At 34.2% G+C, this 22,543-nt stretch overlaps 2 protein-coding genes across 2 annotated transcripts in view; both read right to left on the bottom strand.

Annotated features, from left to right (window-relative positions):
- The window catches only part of Miga (mitoguardin), a 263,084-nt gene that overhangs the window by 206,653 nt on the left and 33,888 nt on the right, over nucleotides 1-22,543 (bottom strand). The window lies entirely within an intron of this gene.
- Nucleotides 7,054-10,345, bottom strand: LOC149424186 (uncharacterized). Its single transcript, XM_089631005.1, has 2 exons — nucleotides 10,174-10,345; nucleotides 7,054-7,685 (listed from the first exon to the last, which is right to left on the bottom strand). Exons 1-2 carry the CDS (start codon nucleotides 10,304-10,306, stop codon nucleotides 7,054-7,056), a joined length of 765 nt encoding a protein of 254 aa, XP_089487131.1. The 5' UTR covers nucleotides 10,307-10,345.

Genomic DNA, 22,543 nt, shown 5'->3' with positions numbered 1-22,543 from the left:
TAGTTATGAATTAAACGTTTGTACCGACAGCATACGCTGCACACAAAAAGATTTATATGAACTTTATTATTATCAGATTTCTTCTTGTGAGTTAACTTGTTAGATGTTCTGCAAATTAAAACAGAATTCCAGAATATTTTTCCACCAAACAAATCGTTACATGTATATAATTATAATAATAATATACCTTATTATATATTGCCGAGCATTTGATTGACACCGGGCATTACTTTGGATTTGTTCCTGAAATCCTGGGGAGACCGAAAACTTATAGAGCACGGCTGATTACGGAGGCCATTGAAATTCATAAAAATCCCGTAAACATTAATAGAGACGATGGAGCTAAGCTTAATAGTTCTTGGTATCCGGTAATTGACGGATACACCAGAACTAAACGAAGAAAACCACTTTAAATAAAAAATGATACGTTAATGTTAGCTCAGAGGGTTGGAGGTGGCAACACGGTATCACAACCTCATACTTAAGCTCACATTTTAACACAACCTCAAATAAGACATCTGCCCTGATGATGGACACTGCAATGCTGTCCGAAACGTTGGCTAAAGAAGGAGTTAGCGCAACACGGCATAATACCCCAAAAACAAATAACAAAAATAATATACCTGTATTTTAGAAATTTTGCAACTATAACTAAGGATATATGTTAAGTGTTCTTAGTGCATATTTGTTTATAAATTAGGTAGTAAGTAGAATTAACAACAGAAAATAATAATATAAAAACAATATATTTATTGTTATTAAGTTTAATTTGTAGAACTCCATTTTATTTTTTTATATATTCAATAATATTGTTATTGGGTTTATAAAAGCAGTTTATTTTTAAAGAAGTTCTGCTGTGTAACTACTATTACGCGTGACAGCTGTTTCGCCCTCTGAAGGCATTATCAAACTGTGGGTAGCCCACTTACAGACGATACATTTATATTATTTCTAGGTAGGTATTTTAATTTCAATAACTAATTTCTTCATTTATTTCTGAGTAAAATATTAGAAATTATTAATGGTTATTACCCCAGTAAAGTTTCCCCAATTAGTGTAATGTTTAAATTTGACTGAATGTCTTTATGTTAGTTATTCCCAAACGATGACTCATAGGGTTATTTTAATAGCATAATTAAGTACTTCATAGTGCACTCATATTTGCACTAGGTTTGAAGATATCTAGTAGGGGTGAACGAATTATATTTGTTTGTTCATTAATTAGAATAGCTTTCGGATTATTAGAGTTTTTGTTAATTTCTAACTGCTATAAAAGATTCAGTTTACGGCCTTTATTTTGTACGCGTAACGGAGTTGGTTAGAAAAAGTTACCATACATATCATAATTATATAATCATTCTAGAATAAGTTTTGATGCGTTTTTATCAATTTGAAATAATCTTAAAACACTTTTTAAAAGTGATAAGTAAAAAAAAACTAATTTAACCTAATCTAACCTAGTTAAACTCTTCATGACTTTGTATCACTTTGAATGGTTAGAAACGTTGTCCCAGAAAGGCAAATATGCTGGGTTAGATTCCCAGTTCATACCGTTACCTTTTTTTGTTTTTCTGTTTCTTCTTCTGTTTTATGTTTCGTTTAGATTTATTAGTAAAACAATAATTTTTACCAATTAAAAAAAAAATCATATACGCATTTAAGTAGGTACCAATCATTTATTATTACAAACGTAACACCCTCCTTTCTGCTTTCATCACTAGCTAGATGGCTGTAATAGAGTGTCCCATATTCAAGATGCAATTATAAGCACGAAGTGGCGTGCGATGGGCTGATCAACGTGATCAGGGCTCAATTACCTCCGTAGCTCCACAGCTGCATAGGCGGGACTCCAGCGCTAGGACACGAGTAGGTTCATCAAGTTCTCCGTTTCCATCTCTAGGCTCTCGGGACGTCCCTAGTCTATTAGAAACGGGATCCGTGTTTGTGTTGGGAAATCGGATTTCAGTTTAATCAAAGATATATCGATATTTTTTATGTGAAACCACACAAGAATGATGCTGTCTGGAGCCAGTGGACCGCCCGGCCACCGCACCATTTCTTACTGTCCAATAGTGTGGTAAACAGACGATACGTACCGCGGGGTAAATGTGGGCCGGCATCATGCAAGGTAGACACGAAACGTTGCAGACAAACAAACGTTGCACGGTACAGACGCGGGTTTTCACATATGAAGGTAGACAAGTAACGCGGCAGACACGGTGCAGACAAAGTACAACAGAGTACAACGGCGCCGCATCCACAGACGAGCTCCTACCATCGTGAACGTATCAGGAACCGTACGGACTTCGCTTGACTCGCAAATGTAAACTGCATAGAAGTGCTTCCATCAAAAACGAGGTGAGCGGAGCGGACTTGTATGCAGTTTGCTTTCGCGAGTGGAGTGGAGTCCGCCCGCTAATAGCCGTAGTGGCAATTTGGCTTGAAGAGGAAACAGGTTGCAAGGAAGAATGACAGAAAAAAAATCACGAACAAAAGAAACGAAAAATGAGGGAGATTTCTATTTATTTCTTAGGCTTTCATATTGGGTACATGAAATGGTTACAATCTGGTGTTAACGTAATAAAAAATGGATGAATACAATAATTACTTAAATTACAACGAATTACAATTTTACTTAAAGATATATAATCTAAAATTATTGCAAATAACATGGTGACAGAAAATATGTTCAGGTTTGTTTTAAGAATAGAATTAGCTAAAAAAATCGATATAATATTTGTGTATTCGTTTGCTACATTACGAAGGCGAGGAATTGGCGAGTTTTCTTCATAATTTGTTTGTGAACGGTGACAATGAAATATATCCTGTAGGTGCCTATTGTGTCGAGTAGGTACTCTTATGTTGACAAGACTCAGGAGTTCACAACCGTCGAGATCCAAATTTTCTATTTAAAAAAAGAAGCATAGGTCGATTATCCTTCTTCGATCCTCAATTGAATGTATTTTTAAGGTATTTAATTAAAAGGCGTACACGGTGTCCGGAAACTCGTAGTACAAGTAGGAAATTAGTAAATCTATAACACCCAATAAAAAACTCAAAATAACTTTTTTTTCGAACTCAGCTTTTCGATTTTTGTCAGCAAGGGATTAAAAAAAAATGGAACCGGGTCAAACTTTTTCGCACTTTTAAAGGCATCGAAAAGCTGATAATAATACAACAACGACCGATATTTTTAAAATTTTATTCAAAAAATTCCAACTCGGACTCGATTTGCTCGGAAAAGAAAGCTCAAACCAAAGATAAATTTTTTAAAAAAATCGACTGCAAATGTAATAGGAGATTCACTGGTTTCCCCTGGTACAACGAGTTTCCGGATACCATGTATAAAGAACTCGGAGAAGATGAAGCGCCCTCGAGGTGATTTTCTCACGAAAACGGCGCTATATAAATGATTCAACAATTATTATGAAGAAATCTTTGCGAATATTTGAAAATAGGTCAACACATTATTTAAAGTAAAATAAAACTTGTGAAAACTAAACAAAACACAAAATTTAAGGAGTCTGCCTCGATGAGAAAAACTATGAAGTGTAGGGTGGGCGAAAACTCCCTTTCCGATATATAATTGTACTAAATTAATAAATGAAGTGATATAATTGTGTCAATCACAAATAGAGTACGGAATAACTGGATGGGGGTCTGCCTTGAGCACTCACACAGAGCGGCTCAATATAGCACAAAAAGGAGTATTAAAGACTATACTGAAAGTTCCGCTTAGAACTCCGACAGAAGAAATATTCAAAAACTTCAATGTTTACAATGTACAGAAACTATATTCAAAAAATATTTTATTTAAACTGAAAAAAAACATATCCGAATACTCCACTGCCCAACATAAATACACAACCAGGGCAAAAAGCGAAAATATCCTGATTACTCCCAGTTTGAACACATCCTTTGGACAGAGAAATAATAAATTCCATGCTATAAAATTGTTCAATGCTCTACCAAATGAAACCAAAAAAATAAACGAAATGAGTATATTTAAAACAAAAGTCAAAACATGGCTTAGAGATCAAAGTAATAATCAACTTACAAACATTATGAAGACAATGTAAAGACAATTCAAAACTAAATACAAAAATTTAAGAAAAACTACAGGCCGCCTCAGAACAGGAAACCCTAGTGAGGAGGACTGTGAAAAAAATACAAAAAATATACTTATGTTATACTTTAAACCTACATAATGTACAAATTTTGCTATTGATATTAATTAAAAAAAAAAAAAAAATTACAGCTTCAATCGTCCATTTTTTACATTAGATGTGGAAGGTTGTCCACCATCAGAATTCGTGCACGAGTCGACTTTTTTCATTGCAATTAACATAGAAATTTCGCAGGTAATTCGCGCATATTCTTGAAATATTTTATAATAATCATTGAAATACAAATTTAAAATTTCAATAAATTGTGACTTGAAAAAACAAGTGACCATTTTCGTTCGGTCTGAAATGATGAATTGTTTCATATTGTAGTCTTCCAAGTTTAATGACTAAAATAAAAAGTGTTATGAATTTTTTTAATCGTAAGGGACCATTGCCCAATTTGAAGTATGTGAAATTCTTGCAAAACAAATTTGCTCTTGCTCTTAAAATGACTTTCGTGTGGAATATATATGACATGTAACATTGATTCACTGTTTACTCAATGATTGTGTTTCTTGAGTGTGTTGAATTCTTGCGGTCCTAGTACATGAATAAGTATTACTTGTTGAGCGGATCTTTTATTTTTATTTTTTTTATTTTATTTATTTGGGAAAATCAACAGATTATTTACATATATAAGAATAAACTAAATAATATAGATAAAATCCAATAACAGATTTTCACTTAAAATTATAATAATAATAAAAAATATTAAAACAAGAAACTAAGGGTTCTGTACCCGTGGCCTGAGAAATTTACAAAAAATACAAAATTGTAAATAATAAATAAAAAATAATAACAGATCTAGGAACACAAATAATATACTAATAACCAGCTAAATTTCAAAAATTTAAATTTAACTGATATACTAATAACCAACTAAAATTCAAAACAAAATGTATTGTAAAATTTCAACACAGCAGCAATCAATAACACTACACAATAGCAATAATAACAATATAATAAATGTATACCTACAACTAAATTGAACACATGAGTATAAATTGGAAGGTAAGTAACTGGAAAGGATTCAAAGCAATAACATGATAACTTCAAGTAGAATATTTAAAATTATTTAATGTTAGTTATTACATATCTTTTAAAGGTTCCTAAATTACTTGAGAATATGTCCATATCATTAAAATTCTTATTAAATATACTACAGGCTCTGAATATAAACGCATTTTGTCTTATATTAGTAGAACATTTATGGAGATGAAAAAGTGATTTTTCTCTAGTTCTAACGCTCGGAACTCTAAAATTAATTTCAGACAGAAGGGGAGAACAATCAATAAAGCCATTGATAATTTTATGGAGATATATTATATCTGCGGAGTCTCTTCTAGTTTTTAATGGCTTAAGTCCATAAAGGTCCATCGAGCTGTTTACGTCAAGGTTTGAATTTAGTTTGAAATTTAAATGATGGACAAATTTTCTTTGGATGGCTTCAATGCGATTTATGTAAATATTATATTGAGGATTCCATATGGGAGAAGCGAATTCAAGATGACTGCGAACATAAGAAAAATACAATATTTTAAGTGTTATGATATTATTAAATTCTTTTCCAATACGGAATAAGAATCCTAGCATTCTAAGGGCTTTCTTAACAATCATATCAATATGAGCCTCAAATGTAAGTTTACTGTCAAGTATAACACCTAGATCACGAATTTGTGTAACTTTTTTGAGTAGTTGGCCAGCTATATGATAATTATGGTCAAACTTAATTTTATTTCTAGTGAAGGTAATTACATAACATTTAGAAGTGTTCATGTTGAGACGATTGCGGATACAATAATCATTAAGCCTATATAGATCTTCTTGTAGTTTAAAGCAGTCAATTATAGAATTAATAGGCAGGAATATTTTCATATCATCAGCGAAAAGTAGAACATTTGCATAATTAAAGCATTTTATAATGTCGTTGATGAAAATTGTAAACAGTAACGGTCCCAGGTGAGATCCTTGGGGCACACCTGAGGGTATATTTACAATCTCAGAGATGAAGCCATTTATTGTTACTCCCTGAGTGCGCCCATTAAGATAGGAGACTAACCATCTATATAAATCCCCATGAATTCCCAAAGCTAGTAATTTGGACAAAAGAAGACTGTGGTCAATTTTATCAAACGCTTTTGAGAAGTCTGTATAGATTACGTCAACTTGGATTTGATCATCCATTGATTTAGTAATATTTTCAATGAAAATGGCAAGATTAGATACAACCGATCTTTTTTTCATAAAGCCATGTTGGTTCACGAGTATTACAGACTCGATGCAGTTATATAGTTGTTCATGAACAATTTTTTCAAAAATTTTACTAAAGATTGGTAATTTAGATATCGGTCGATAGTTCTGGACATCATTTTTAGCCCCAGACTTAAAAACAGGTGTGATGAGAGCACTCTTCCAACGATCAGGAAAGATACCTTCTTTCAATGAGGATTGAAAGAGCAATAATAGGGGCTTCGAGATTACCTTGCTACACATTTTGATAAAGAAAGCCGGAATTTTATCACTACCCGCACCCAGTGAGCTAGAAATAGTATCGATTATTTTTTCTATTTTTTGTTTTGAAACTGATACCGAGGAGATATTAACTTGATTGTCAAAATGATAGTTGGTAGAGTGTACATCGGAAATAGTGTTGTAATTAAAGGTGGAGACGAAATGCTGTGAGAACAGGTTACATATTGCGAAAGGATTTTCAGCAGTCACTTCGCCCAGTTTCATAACATGAGGCAAACCAGAATTATTTCTTTTTCCTTTAACATAAGACCAAAAGTTTTTAGGGTCACGAGATATATTAAGTTCAGCGTTTGTTATAAATTGTTTAAGACATTCTCTAGACAATTTCTTTTGCCTTGATCTAAGGATACAGAATTCATGGTAGTCTAAAGGATTGGACCACCTTTTCTTCATCTTCAAACTCAATTTCACATGATGTCGAGGATTCAGTGTCAATCGAATGAGTATTTCTACTTAAAATTTCTAATTCCATTTCAGAAATTACTCTAAAAACTTTGGCCTTCGCTATTGCTCGATCTTTGCGAGGAAATGACCGCACTGTTGTAGAAATACTATCAAAAAAATGTTGAATGTCATTCTTGGATTTAGCTTTATTATGCAATAGAAATTTCATTAGTGTGGTTGATGGTGTTTCTGAGGAGATGGATTGAGAAGAAATTTTTCTTCGCTTTGAAAGTGGTGAAGTGGTTTGTGTTATAATTTTTTCTGGCAAAGTGGCTGATCCAGGTCGGATGATTTCTTGCAAAGCCTGCGGTGTTTCTTCCCTTGGTGGGTATTCTGCAGGAAAACTGTCTTCGTCTTCGTGTTCATATCTCACTGAGCAAGTCGTCCTCTCTTTGAAATGCGGTAAAAGAAAAGACATCTCCTCCTCATACTTCCACTTTCTTGTAGGGACGCTGGCCTGTCCACTTTCCGACTCTTTTGACTTCTTTATTGCACGCCGGAAAGCATCGCGCAACAAAGCCCATGCTTTCTTGCAGTCTTTTTCTGAAAAAAAAAAAATATTACAGACTAACTGAAATCCCCGGCGATGCTCGGGCTTTACACGGATTGTTTCGAAATCAGACGTAGATCGTGACCTTCCTCATGGTTTGAATGTCAAGTGTACAAAATTTCATCACCTTCGGAATTTGAAAAACTTTGCGTAAAGCCCGAGCTTCAAAAGATTTGTGGTAACTGGGGACTCCCAACTGACCATAGCGTACAGTTATCGACTTGGTCTAGGCACTGCGCATAATATTGTCATAGAAGTATGCAACGCTATTATTCAAGAAATGACAGAAGAAAATACTACCGCATAAAGAAAATTGCCCATCACCGAATTTACAAAATTGGTTAAATTAGCATAAGAGCTTTGGAAAGTGTGTTTTTTTCTACTGAAAAAAATTCCGTGGTTACGAATAACCAAATAACCTAACGATAAATTGAAAATCTCCTACTACCATCACAGTGAGCGGAAAATGTTGCTTGTATCGTGGTGATGGAGGGTGGAGGAGCCGAGGAATTTAACTTTTGAAGAAAGGGTAAAAACGTAAAAAAATTTAAAGCGGAATTCTGCAACTTTGACAAAAAAAGAAAGATGGTCAAATGCGACTAAAGTAGTAGAAAATGCCTTTGGACAGTTAGCAAAAGTTTTGTTTGTACAATAGGAGATTTGAGCTCAAACCAGAATACACAGACAAAGTAGATATTACAACATGTATTCTTCACATCTTACAAAACAAAATGTACAGCAAATTTATGGTAAAAATATATTATTGAAACTATTCAAAGATACCTCAAAAGAATCCTCTACTAGACCGCGAATTCATCATACCTGATCGAATCAAAAAAATATTACAAGTTATAAAACCATGTTCGGACAAAGAAACTTAATTTAGTTCACAACAAAACTCAAAAACATCCTTCTCCCAGATATAACAAATAGAAAAGTTTAATGAGTATAAATCAAGAATAAAAATATGGCAGAAAGAGGTCAATGAAAAAACGACATAGAAGACAAATAAAATAGAACGAAATAACTTTGGCCCGCCTCAGCACATGATACCCTAGTGAGCAGGACTAAGAAATACAATTGCTATGCATAAATTCACAATAATATTTTGTGTGTTTATTTTTTTATACATTCGTTAACAAAAGGTAAAGGCAAAGGTTCGTGATTTACGAGCACTATAAAGTCAAGGCGACAACTTACAAAATGTCCGTATTCGATGTCAGAGACAAATTTGGTTCGTTTTTCTATGCACCTTCTGGAGCAATGTAATACCAAATACACTATAATGTTGATGATACCTCCAACTTCTGACATTTCCCTATATTCTGATGGCAACATGCTACACTAGCGCCTCCTAGCGGCGTGAGCTGTGTGCCTTGGTTTTCTTTCGTGCATTTTACTGGATTTTATGTGAAATATATTCTTTATTTTGCGTTAAATATAGAAATCCAAAAAAATATAGATAACTTGCATACGATCTTACTGCTGTTTCTGCTCATACATAAAAAAATATAGATAACTTACATACGATCTTACTGCTGTTTTTGCTCATAGATAAAAATATAGATAACTTACATACGATCTTACTGCTTTTTTTGCTCATACATAAAAATATAGATAACTTACATACGATCTTACTGCTGTTTTTGCTCATACATAAAAATATATAGTATAACTGACATACGATCTTACTGCTTTTTTGCTCATACATAAAAATATAGATAACTTACATACGATCTTACTGCTGTTTTTGCTCATACATAAAAATATATATAACTGACATACGATCTTACTGCTTTTTTGCTCATACATAAAAATATAGATAACTTACATACGATCTTACTGCTGTTTTTGCTCATCCATAAAAAAATATTAAAGGGGTCATTAACTCTGACTGTGATGGTTTAGAAAGGTTATGTAATATTTAAAAAAAATAATATAACAATTATTGTGTTTCATTCTATTCATGCAAGTTATAATTAATATTATAGGATAATTATTGTAAATAATTATCAATTTAATTCAATTCCCAAAATTATAACCAACCAGTCAAAGTTTTTAGGCACCCTAAAAATTAATTGGAGTGTTTCATTATTACATCCGTAAACTGCACACACAAAACCAACTTTTCTGGGATTATTTTGTATGTTTTTTTATCAATATTGATCAAAATACAAATGAGGAAATGCAAAACACCGCCACCAAGTAACAAATAAATTCAATGTGCCGCCGGGAATTTCAACGTCAATATGCTAGACTACCGCCTCCAGCGGCCAGCGTTGTTGATATTGCCAATATTTTACTGGAGTTGGACGTATTATTAATACTATAGGGTATTTGGTAATACGAAAACTATTCTCTAATGCAGCATTTTTCCACAAAGGTTGCTATTTTATTCTACAAAAGTACGTAAGTAGGGAATGTAAAAATATGTTTGTAACTAGAAGGTTTGTTGTGTAAATAAACAATATTAATACTTACCACGTACTTGAAGTTTTCTACCGATTTCACGCCAAACTTCATCTTTTCGTTGGTTGTCACTGTACCTACGGTCACTTAAATCATAGATAATCTTGTGTTGCCTCACCAATTCAATTAATTTTTCGTTGTCCATCTTGCTTGGTTTAACAACGTTAGCGTCTGTTCGTTAACGATGACGTATCCGCACTAACATCACTAACCGCGCAGACGCAGGTGTTTACAGACTTTCACAGCACAGACACGCGACGGCACCAGTGTTGCCATATTGCAAAATTTAAATACCCTGTTTAAAGAACCCATTTTTAATTTTAAACTCTTAGGCAATTTTGGGAGATATTCTTCACAGATAGCAAACAACCGTGGTCTTTTATGAGACCGTGTCAGGGTGAGATATATCAGCCTGACACGGTCTCATAAAAGTTATGCTTTTCGTATTATTTTGTATTACAATGAGAAATGTGATTTAAACAGTGTTAGAAAGAGAGAATACCGCGCTTTCAGTATACATTAAAAACTTTTATAATACCTTTGTCTAATTAAATGCGTTTAAGTGTAAATTAACAATTACAGTTTACACGATAAAAATCATCGGTAAGCTACTTTCAAAACGTTATTTTTGTTTGCTTAAATATTTTAAATTGTACACGTAGATCTGTAACACTAAAATATGAAACAGTCTTTTATTTACTTTAAATAATAGAATTTTATAATGAAATACGTCCAAAAACAGCGAATTTATCTAGAATCAAATGTAATGTGAGAATATTTTCGGCGGAATCTATATTCTGACAGTTCTCATAATAGAATTATATTACGAAATGTCAGAGGCTTTAGGGATTGAAAAAACCCTGTTCTGAAGGATACAAATACCATGTTATAAAAAAAAACATGCGGCTGTCCCACGACAATGCCATGGGGTAAAACGTTCGGGAAACGCCAAAACGTGATCGGGATTGTCATTCAATGACTAATCTACTTTTCATACTTTTATAAACTGTTTTTAAACAAATATACTGTCTTGATTTTTTTTTAATCTTAAGCATAATCGATAATGTTTATATAGACTAGTGTTTAAGTGAAGTGTGTAATACATATTCGAGAATAATAGTAAATACAAGAAAAAATATCATATCAAAAACTTTAAAACGAATTTCTCATATCAAAACACTGAAAGTACTGTACATAAAAGTGAGACTTGGGAAATGAGTTTTACAGTGTTTTTACAGGTAAAATCTGTCTGGCAATGGATATACAGTGTTTGGTTCCAAACAAATATTGGCTTACAGTTGCAAAGGAGGCCTCATGTCAAAATATGCAATAAAACACCCTTTTTTAAATGGCTCATACAGTGTTTTCCTTGAGACAACCGCATGTTTTAGATAGGGAATTTAATTTATTGAGAATTTAAGTAAGGAAACAACGGTATCCTAAAAAAATATAAAAAATGTTTTATTAATAACATTTTAAATTTATATTTGAATTTTTTTTTTAAATATTCTAAATAAAAAGGTGAACACACCAATAAAACAATTGAAAACATGATTAAACGTAATTCCAGTTTTATATGATACTTGATATGAGGGAGAAGAAGTTCTCGCTAACATTTTATTTGCTAAGCCCACGCGGCACATGCTAATAAATATTTCAGATCTCACTCAAGAGTAGGTAATTTTTTTTTTCAAAAAACCACCGAAGTATAAATAAACCAAAAACCATGAAAACAAGTAAAAAAAAAACATGCATCTGGCAACACTGACGGCACAGACACATATTCTAACCGGGAGTTTGCCGGTGCCGACCTTAGAGTAATATATTACTCTAAAAGCCCAGCTACACTACTCGCGAAGTTGATCGAAGTTGACCTAATACGATAGTGTGGGCACGAACTTCGCTTCGCTTCGGGCATCTTCGCTTCGCTTGGCCCGACTTCCGATTGTTGTCGGTAAATGCGCCCGAGTCAAAGGACTCGAAGTTCGAACACGAAGTGTCTGTCCACACTACTCGGTTCACTTCAGTTCGCTTCGAGACGTCGTGTTTGGTGGTTGTGCGTGCGCAGAGTCATAGTGACTATACGTAATAAAATATGGCTTCTACACTGTGGTCACAGGACCTAATTTTTTTGTTTCTAGAAACACTCCAATCCGAGGCGGTTATTTGGGACCCAATTGAAAGGGACTATAACTAACTAACTAACTAACCATCACGCCGTTTCCCCGCAGGGGTAGGCAGAGAGGACGGACCGCCAAACAACTCGGTCTTGGCACACACTCCTTGCCTCATTCACATTCATACATCGTCTCATACATACTCTTCTATTATTCTGACTCTTGACATGGCCCGACTCGAGTATCTGATTCACTTGATCGTGCCATGTCTTCCTCGGGCGTCCCCGACTTCTGCTACCATTCACATTTGCATCATATATCCTCCTTACACTCCTATCTTCGCTCATTCGCTCTACATGCCCAAACCATCTAAGCGTCCCTTTCTTAATCTTACTCATTACGCTTACATCAGCCTTGCACTCTTTGCGGATCTCCACATTCCTCACACGATCAAACATGGTTTTACCACACATACGCCTCAGGGATCTCATTTCAACAGCATTTAATCTACTTTCATCCTTTCTTTGCCAGTTCCATGCCTCACTTCCATACATCAAGGTAGGTACCAGCACTCCGTTGTGGACTGCTAACTTCGCTTTTTTGGACAATTTTTTGTTAGCGCCTACGGCGTTTAGTCCTCCATTAACGGAATTACCTGCATTTACCCTTCTTTCGATATCTCTGTCAGCCTTCCCATCTCTCGTAAACATACTTCCTAAATACACAAACTCATCCACCTGCTCCAAGTATTCCCCATTCACAATTATATTGCACACTGTTTTCGTACTCTCTCTTTCAAACACCATTACTTTAGACTTACTTACATTCATCATTAACTCATTCTTCATGCATACTTCGTTCATCTTAGACACGAGAGACTGTAGATCATCTATACTATTAGCAATCAGCACCGCATCATCAGCATACAACAGGCAACATACTTTCAAATTATTCAAATTCGCGCCCAATCCCACCTCTTTCAATTCTTGCATACAATTATCCATGTATAGATTGAATAACCACGGCGACATTACGCAGCCTTGTTTAACACCTTTTGTGATATCAAACCACCCCGTAAAACCACAGAGAGGACGGACCGCCAAACAACTCGGTCTTGGCACACACTCCTTGCCTCATTCACATTCATACATCGTCTCATACATACTCTTCTATTATTCTGACTCTTGACATGGCCCGACTCGAGTATCTGATTCACTTGATCGTGCCATGTCTTCCTCGGGCGTCCCCGACTTCTGCTACCATTCACATTTGCATCATATATCCTCCTTTTTTTTATATTTTTTTTATAGTGAATACCTCACAAGAGTCCCAACTGCTCCCGTCTGGAGCCAGTGAGACTATGGCATCCCCAATTGGGGGATGTTGTGAGGCTGAAGGTAAGTGGGGAAGGGAAAGAGGAAGGTGGGGAAGTACCTGGCTATTCAGATCTAGTCACTAAACACGGCTAAAGCCATTTGGAGCAACGTTTCAATTCTGAATGGTGGTCTTACACCAGGGCGATACTGGTAGTATCTTCCACTCTGGAACGTGCCGCAAATATACTATATATTATTTTAATTAATTAATTGTGAAATAACACAAATTAATCAAATAAAATTTATTTGCGCACGCCGGGTTCGAACCCGCGACCTTCGGAATGGCAGTCCAATGCGTTACCACTGGACTATGCCGGCCGTCACACTCCTATCTTCGCTCATTCGCTCTACATGCCCAAACCATCTAAGCTTCCCTTACTTAATCTTACTCATTACGCTTACATCAGCCTTGCACTCTTTGCGGATCTCCACATTCCTCACACGATCAAACATGGTTTTACCACACATACGCCCTTGAGGTGATTTTTCACAAAAACGGCGCTTTACAAATTATCCAATTATTATTATTATTATTATTATACGCCTCAGGGATCTCATTTCAACAGCATTTAATCTACTTTCATCCTTTATTTGCCACTTGAACGTCCATGTTGCCTAGTGCACGGACTCCGAGAGACTGAGCTACTCGCGAAGTTGCACGAGTGTGTGGGCACGCACTTCGGACTTCGGCTAACTTCGTCGAGGACTTCGTCGAAGCGCCGAAGCGAGTAGTGTAGCGGCCGCTTAAGGTGCCGACCCGTGTTTGTGAGAATACGTCACGCTTACACACAAACACGCTAGATGATAATAATAATAATAATAATAATGTAGCAATAAATTATTGCGTATTCCTCGCATGGTGCCGGTAGATAGACCTTTAGAGTTTTCTTCAATAATTGTAAAAGCACTTTGTGACACTTTTTTTAAATAAATAAAATAATGAAACACTTTAACAGATATATTCCCCATCATACCTTTAACTTCTGATATTTTGCATACATTCTGATGGCAGTATGTTACACTAGCGCCTCCTATCGCACGAGTGGTGAGGCTTATTTTTTAATACATCATTTTGGAAGTAAATTTTTACCTACAACTACCGTTTTTAATATGCATAAAAAATTAACTTGTGATTAAACTTTATGACAATAATGAATGAACTTTTTGCATTTACGATTATTTAAAATGGTGATATTTTAAATAGTGATGTTTAATTCGACCTCCCTGATGGACGGTTTAATTTAATTTAATCTAATTGTTTTTATTGTATTACCTATTTATATGACTATTTTATTTTTGATTTATATTTTAATTTTATGTTTAGGTACCTGCCTAATATTTTTTTCTCTTTGTTTTATCTTATTTCCATTTTCATAATTTTTTACTTTATTTTATTGTTTCCCTGTTTTACTGCATTTCATGTAATATGGCAGACTGGGATTGCACTATCCTCCCAGTCCTGCTGGATTAAAACTTAAATAAAAATAATATTATTTTCGTAATACACACATTGTGGAAGCTAATCGAAGCGAGGTTCAGTAGGTAAGTAAGTATTGTCAACCTAAAAAATTACTTCGAAACTTACGTTCAAAAAGGTACGAAAATGTAAAAATAATGGATTGTAAAAAATAAAAATAAATCTCTAATCAGAATCACTCTCAAATTGTGCAAAAAATCGGGTGGTATAAATACATCAATGAAAGAACCCTGACATTTTTCATATAAATATATTATGTGTACTCGTATTATTAAAAAGCTCTTTTTAAAATATGTGTTATAAAAATAATCGGTACATTTCACATTTACTAGGTCTTCTAAATCGTTTATTTTACAATAGCTGACGTGTACCCGGTGTTGCTGGGTGTTATCCTTAGGAGATAGACATATACCATCATGGACTTATGAGATAGACATATACCATCATGGACTTATGAGATAGACATATACCATCATGGACTTATGAGATAGACATATACCATCATGGACTTATGAGATAGACATATACCATCATGGACTTATGAGATAGACATATACCATCATGGACTTTTCTGTAGGCCTTTTCAACATGTACAATTCCGTAGTACTTTATTTTGATGTATCTCATAAGGTTTAACCAGCGTTAGCAATGTGAGCGACCGACAATATTTTTTTACGACTTGATTACAAAACATCGACGTTTTTCTATTTTTTATAAATATAATATGCATATAAACCATCCGGAAAAAAATCTGTAAATTATATCCTATCAAAATCCATTGCGTAATTTAGAAGTATTAAGCGCAAAAACAGACAGAGGCGGATAGCGGCTTTGTTTTATACTATTTAGAGATGCTGTAGTGATAATAAAAATGTGTTTTGAACATCAACAATATTTTTTTAAATTTTATCTTGAACACACAATGCTACAAGGAACTAATATAGATTTGCTGAATTAACCTTAAATTGATTAATTTTTCATGATACATTCTACTGAGTTTTCGAAATCAGATGTAGACAGTAATTTTTTTCTTATTTTGAACGTCAAGTGTGCAAAATTTCACCAAGAAGTATTAAAATTCTGCTTTAAGGGATGGGAAAAGGCGGTGGGGATGGTTTATCGAAATCTTGTATAGACAATGGCCTCATCCTGTTTTGAAGGTCGAATTCGCATCCATCTCGGAATAAAACCATAGATTTGTATAAAAAAACAAAGCCACCCCTCCCGACCGCCCACCGCAGACATTCTTCTTTATAAAAAATAAATATACAAATAGATAGGTAAAGTGATATAGATATATCAACATGCTTCAAAAACAGTGGTTCCTTCATGAGGATACAAAGAATACTAAAAAATGAAATGACATACAAGTAATCTGCATAAAAAATAAACATAAATGTACAAATAAGTGGTGGGAGAGATTAAGGGAGGGGGTAACTAACTGAGCTGAGTATGATAAGAAAACAAATTTAGGAGGTGGCTGTTTATAAAAAAGGATTGTGAAGCAAGGAAAGGCTTCTGAAACACGATGACATAAATATATCATTAAAAACAGGGGTTAGAACTAAATGTTTCATTAGCTCAGGAATCGTTGGTTCAAGTCGGGTAAATTCTGCTAGACGCTGGGCGTTTATTATATTTTATTTTATTTACATTCTATAATCACTTTATTAGGTGGGGGTAAAAAGTACGTAAACATTATATACTCGTAATCACAATGTCGACACAGTTAGTTAGGTTCCAATAAACTGAACACAAAATGCTTACACGAAAAACGAATACGCACAATGTGAAGAAAGACAGTTTTTATCGCGTACACAGGATACGTAGGTATTTACCTTCATCTAAACCAGAACAACAAGATGATTTATATTACCAGAAGTCAAATCCCACATCATAGTTTAGACGTAAATCTAAGTGGTCAACAAAGGAAGCGATGATCATTTGCAGTTAACCTAGAATAACTAATCTTAGAATGTCTAAATACGGTAACACGGAAGAGATTATAACAATAAGTTATTTAATTATATGTTTCTTTCAATGCTTTTCTCACCTCAGATCCACGACTCTAGATTTATGTTTAAATAAATAACCCACGTTCAAATAAATCAATTATAATAAATTAAATACTGTAATAATATTACCAACGCATTATGCGAATCACATTACAGAGACAAAGAAAACAACTACATACATACACATTAGAATGACCTGTTTTAGCTACCATCCACATAAGTTAGTAGATTAATTACTATTTTTGTTTTATAACAGGTACGTATAAACATAAGGGTGCAGTAGGGGGATATAACTCCGATCGAAAATTGGAACCGAAATATTTCGACGTCATATGATTGCCTAACTACGAGTAAATCCACCAATTAAAAACTCTGAAAGTCTATGGAATAAACTTTCAGAGTTTTTCATTGTGTGTAGTATAAGTAAGCTCCGAATGAGAATTGTACTGTCTATATATTGGCATATCCATGGTTTTATAGGACCAATTTGTTTTATACGAAAAGCCCAAAGATATCGATCTAGTGAATGGTTTATTTATGGGTGCAGTGTCTTGATTACCTACGTGCACAGGCGTATCAATGATCTTATTACTGCAGCAACAAATATTATTGCAAAAGCTTTTGAGAAAGGTACCTACTCTAGTTTGAGACAGAATTACCGAAAGTAATATTATCAATTTTAAATAATCAATTCAAATTTTTTGGAACGAATTTGAAGTTAAAAATTTAAATTGAATTCTATGTGATGAAAATTATTTAGTAGGTATTCTAAATATTTGATCTTGGTTGTTTCGAAGCTAATCTATGTATCTCTGTAGGTAGGCCGGATAGGATTTCAGGTGTGCACAATGTTTCAAATTAAAAAAATTAGCACGAAACGAGCTGCTGTGCTCTTAATTTATTATTTTTAAAAAGAGTTTCATTAAATAAAATGATCTACATTAAAGAAATATAATAAATTACTAGTGGTAATCATTTATATTTTAAGGATATGATTCAATCAATTAACCTGTCATGTATAAATTGAATGAATTCTAAAACAAAAGTTTTAAGGATATTTTCATAAATGAAAATGTGCTGAAAATTGGATTGATGCATAGTGTGAATTCTTTATGTAATGGGCACAAACAATTTTCATTTTTCATTTTTGATTAATTAATTTACTCCGTTCGCCCTATGACGTTGATGAATTATTCGCCATTTGTAAAGTAAAAAAATCGTCTGCACCACAGTGGCTACTTTTCCCTTTACAAACGATATGTACACAATAGAGTATAAAAAAATCACCGGATCGAAGATTAAGGAATTACGTCAGTATGGCACTTCTTTTATTATACATAACATTATAGAAAATAGAAACAAAGGAAATGCGCCAATGTTATGGTCAATTGACACTGAAGTTTTCAAAAATTATTCGAAGACCGAGAGTTAAAAGTCTGCATTTATTGTTATTACATTGCCCTATTAAAACTAATTTATTTATTGTTTTAAAATAGATAAACAGTTACCTATGTCCTAATAGAATCTTATAAATACATCAAAATATAACACATGCTGAGACATAGTGGAGAGAAGCCGTTTTCGTGTTCCGACTGTACATATGCATGTACTCGTAGTAGGAAGGGACAGATGAAAGGAATTTTGAAAGTCTCAATCAAATCCCCCTTCAAGTTGAAGGTATTATAACTATTCCACAATATTTGCTGCAACTGATTCGGTTTTAAAATTTTTAATAAATACCGATAAAAAAATTTCATTCCGCTACACTAAAATGTAAATAAATTACCGTGAAAACAAGCATAAATTATATAAAGTTTAAATTAACAGCACTCGAAAAAAAATTGCAAATTTATTAAGAATCTCTTCGAATTATTGATAATCAGGTGAAAAATGAGGTTGCAGGCCGTTTCCTGATAATTTTTTAGTAAATTCCTAATACATCAGGACCGTTTTCATGCACCTGAATTTGCCTTGATAAAATATAAGGACGAAATGCGAAAACATTAGAATTTTTATCGGTTATAAAAACATGTTCCGACATCGTGATAATTAGGGAATGCAATCCCGGTATACCCGGATCCCGAAATACCGGGATCCCGCAGACATTTTGCGGGACTAATCTCGGTCGAAAATTTTGCGGGATCCCGCTGGACTGGCGGGATTACAGAGAAGCTTCTACAACTGCATCGACGTCCAGTTCTTCCACATCGGCTCATTGTGAACCTCAACCATCAACAAATAAAATCACTGACCATTTTTCAAGCGAAAACAATACCGTTGAAAAGAGGGTATCACGAATGGTGTCTAAAGATGGTTTACCATTCCGAGTTTTCTGTACCTCGTCGGATTTGCGAGATCTTTTTAAAGCCGGGGGTTTTAACTTACCAACATCGTCTAATTCTATCAAATTAATGGTTATGAATTACGGCAAGACACTAAAAATGATGGTTATTCAAGATCTTTTAAAGCTGAAAGAGAGCAACTACAGATTTACCCTCACTTACTCTGAATTACTTCGAGTCCGGTGGATTAAAAGGGACATACCTTCAATTTACTTACACTGCGCTAATGACTATTGTGCCAACCAGCGTGGAAGCTGAACGAGCTTTTTCAGCCGCTGGCTACCTTGTGTCCAATATCAGAAGCCGTTTATCAGATGACACAATTAATACTTTAACTTTTTTACGAATCTATTTCCAAAATAACTAACTAACTAACTAACTAACTAACCATCACGCCGTTTCCCAAAATAATGTTTAATTAAACTTATGATGCTCATTGTACAAGAATATTGTTTATCGTGTGAACGTTATTATTTAAATTTAAGTTTCAGTAGAATTTCAGTTTCAGTGCCGGCAATCCGGGCGTTTATTTTATTTTCATTTGTGTACATAGATTTCTTTTACCCACCTCACTAGACAAAGTCTGTTTCGAGGCGGGTATGTTATGTAAATTTATGTCTTATCTTATTCTTTGCCAATTTATGACTTAAACTTTACCTATGTCTAACTTAAGATATACCTATTAATAAATCATTTAAAATGTCCCAAAGAACTTGTTTTATTATAGGTATAAATTTAAAACTCTAAAAGCAAGGTTGGTAGATCGAGCTATTAAGTCTTCATTATACGATTGATTAGATATCTAAGTCCACTCTGCTGGATCCCGCAAATACCTGGATCCAGCGGGACTAAGATTGTTCAGTCCCGCAAATACCTTCATTGACATTTTCTTGCGGGATTGCATTCCCTAGTGATAATATATTCGTATTTTACTATGTACAAGTAAGGAAATAATCAGGAAACCTCTTAATTCATTCGTTAAGGGCCTGCAATTCCATTTTTAAACGGGTTAGCAATAATTTGAAGAGATTCTTAATTAATACGGAATACTTATTTTTCAAAATCAAATTTCCCCTGGTAATTCGCTAAATACCTTTAATGCTCCGTACATCTATGACTTTCGTTCGTTTTTTTCTAATTTTAGTCTAATTTGATTCCATCTCCTCGTCTCGTGTGTGTGCTTGTGGTGCAGATTTTAATTTTAGGAGCAATATCGGTAAGTAGGAGACGTATTTGACCAAACGAATAGTTCAAAAAAGTTAATGTATCATAACGTGAAAGTTAGTTAACGTTCCGTGATAATATCACTAATACAACTGGCCGCCGGATTTAATCAGCGTCATGATCATGATATTGGTTTTAATTGGGTTCAACTTGTCCTCAATGAGCAGCATCTTCTGTATACGGATTGCAAGCCGCGGCCGGTGACTCATGGATGCGATTATTCAATGCAATTATAAGTGTTGATATTATAATCAGGGTGATTCAGAATACCCAACCCGATGACTACCTACCTAACCTGTATTGTGTATTATTAATGTTCCTACCATTTTTGAAATCTCCTTTCGGGTCATGACGTGATTTTAATGATATTATGATTCCATAACATATAAGATGAATTGATTATTTGTTTGTTTATGTTAGAAAGTTAAATAAAACGTATTTGTTTATTTTCATAGATAATTGGGCGCTGTACACCAGTGCAGTCCAAAATAAATGAAAAGCTGTGTCTACCTCGCGAAAATATTCCATGTAAAAAAACGACAGATTTATGAAATTTGATTGAAGCCTGTGTCAGACCACGCTGTGCGCTATATTTTCATGGCTTGGCCTATTTCCGCATACCGCTCGTCATACACTCCCATTGGCGAGCGATTTTCTGAAATACGCCAAGCCATGATGCGTATAGCGTAATGTGTCGCTTTCGTTTTTCTGAATTTTCGGAGATAGTGAATAAAAAACAAACATTTACGATATACACAAATCAATCAACTAACAGGCGAATTAAATTATAGTTGGTTAGCACAACAATCAGAGGAAGATGATAATAAAACGGCTATTTTTAAATACTTAACGCACAATAAATTCATACATGAACTTGAAAAAAAGCATACAGCCTTACCTTTGATAATATAGAAACAAACGCCACTGCCGGACACTAAACGAATGAGTCAATATTATGTCGTTTTCATCAAGCATTCAAAATCTATAAAAACCAGTCACCATCTTAAAAAAAACAACTGTTCAAAATCAACAGAGATTTGGGTAATATCCTGCTTTTTCCTCTCGTAACGGAACGGTAAATAATTGCTCGTGTTGGAGAGATCTCGAGTGGAAGCTGTATACAAAAATTCAACCGCAGGAGAATTTGTATGGGTAAGAACAAAAAATACTCCCTAGAAATGTGATCCATACCGATGGGAAAGAAAAAATATTTCGTCAATTTACATTCGTGCAATTTAGATGTCGATTCGACTTCTAAGCTCCGAACTGGTCAATGAAATTGATTATTTATCTGTTCTTAAAAGGATTTCGATATTTAAATTTTTCATCAATTTCACGAAAATTAGGGACAAATGGAGCCTACTTAAGACACACGGACGCCCACCTCAATCTTATCTGTTTATCTCCACAGTGACTGAAAGTATATATTGCCTAGAATTGTGATCAATGATTATTCAAAAGAAAACTAATGTCAATACGACGTTTTTATGGATGAACACCTTTATCAACTTTATTTATTAGTGAACGAACCGGTTTCACCTTACGAAGGACATCTTAAGACTGGTACAATTTGAACTAAATCTTACCTACTTTTGTCAGGAATTAGCGTTATTGGCTCTACATAATATTGTACAATTATGACTCATTTTAAGTGGGTTTATTACGTTCTGGGTGATGGGTTACATAGTGTAGTCATATGTGTGGCAGACCACGCAATAAGCGCGCTATATTCTCGTGGCTTGGCCTATTCCAGCATACCGCTTGCATACATTTCAATTGGGATGTTATGGTGAGCGATATGCTGAAACAGGCCTATTCATGATGCGCATAT

Source organism: Hesperophylax consimilis, chromosome 4 (genome assembly GCF_061612785.1).
Source record: "Hesperophylax consimilis isolate HC1 chromosome 4, BYU_Hcon_1.0, whole genome shotgun sequence".
Classification (NCBI taxonomy): Eukaryota; Metazoa; Arthropoda; class Insecta; order Trichoptera; family Limnephilidae; genus Hesperophylax; species Hesperophylax consimilis.
This window is presented reverse-complemented; position numbering and strand designations above follow the sequence as displayed.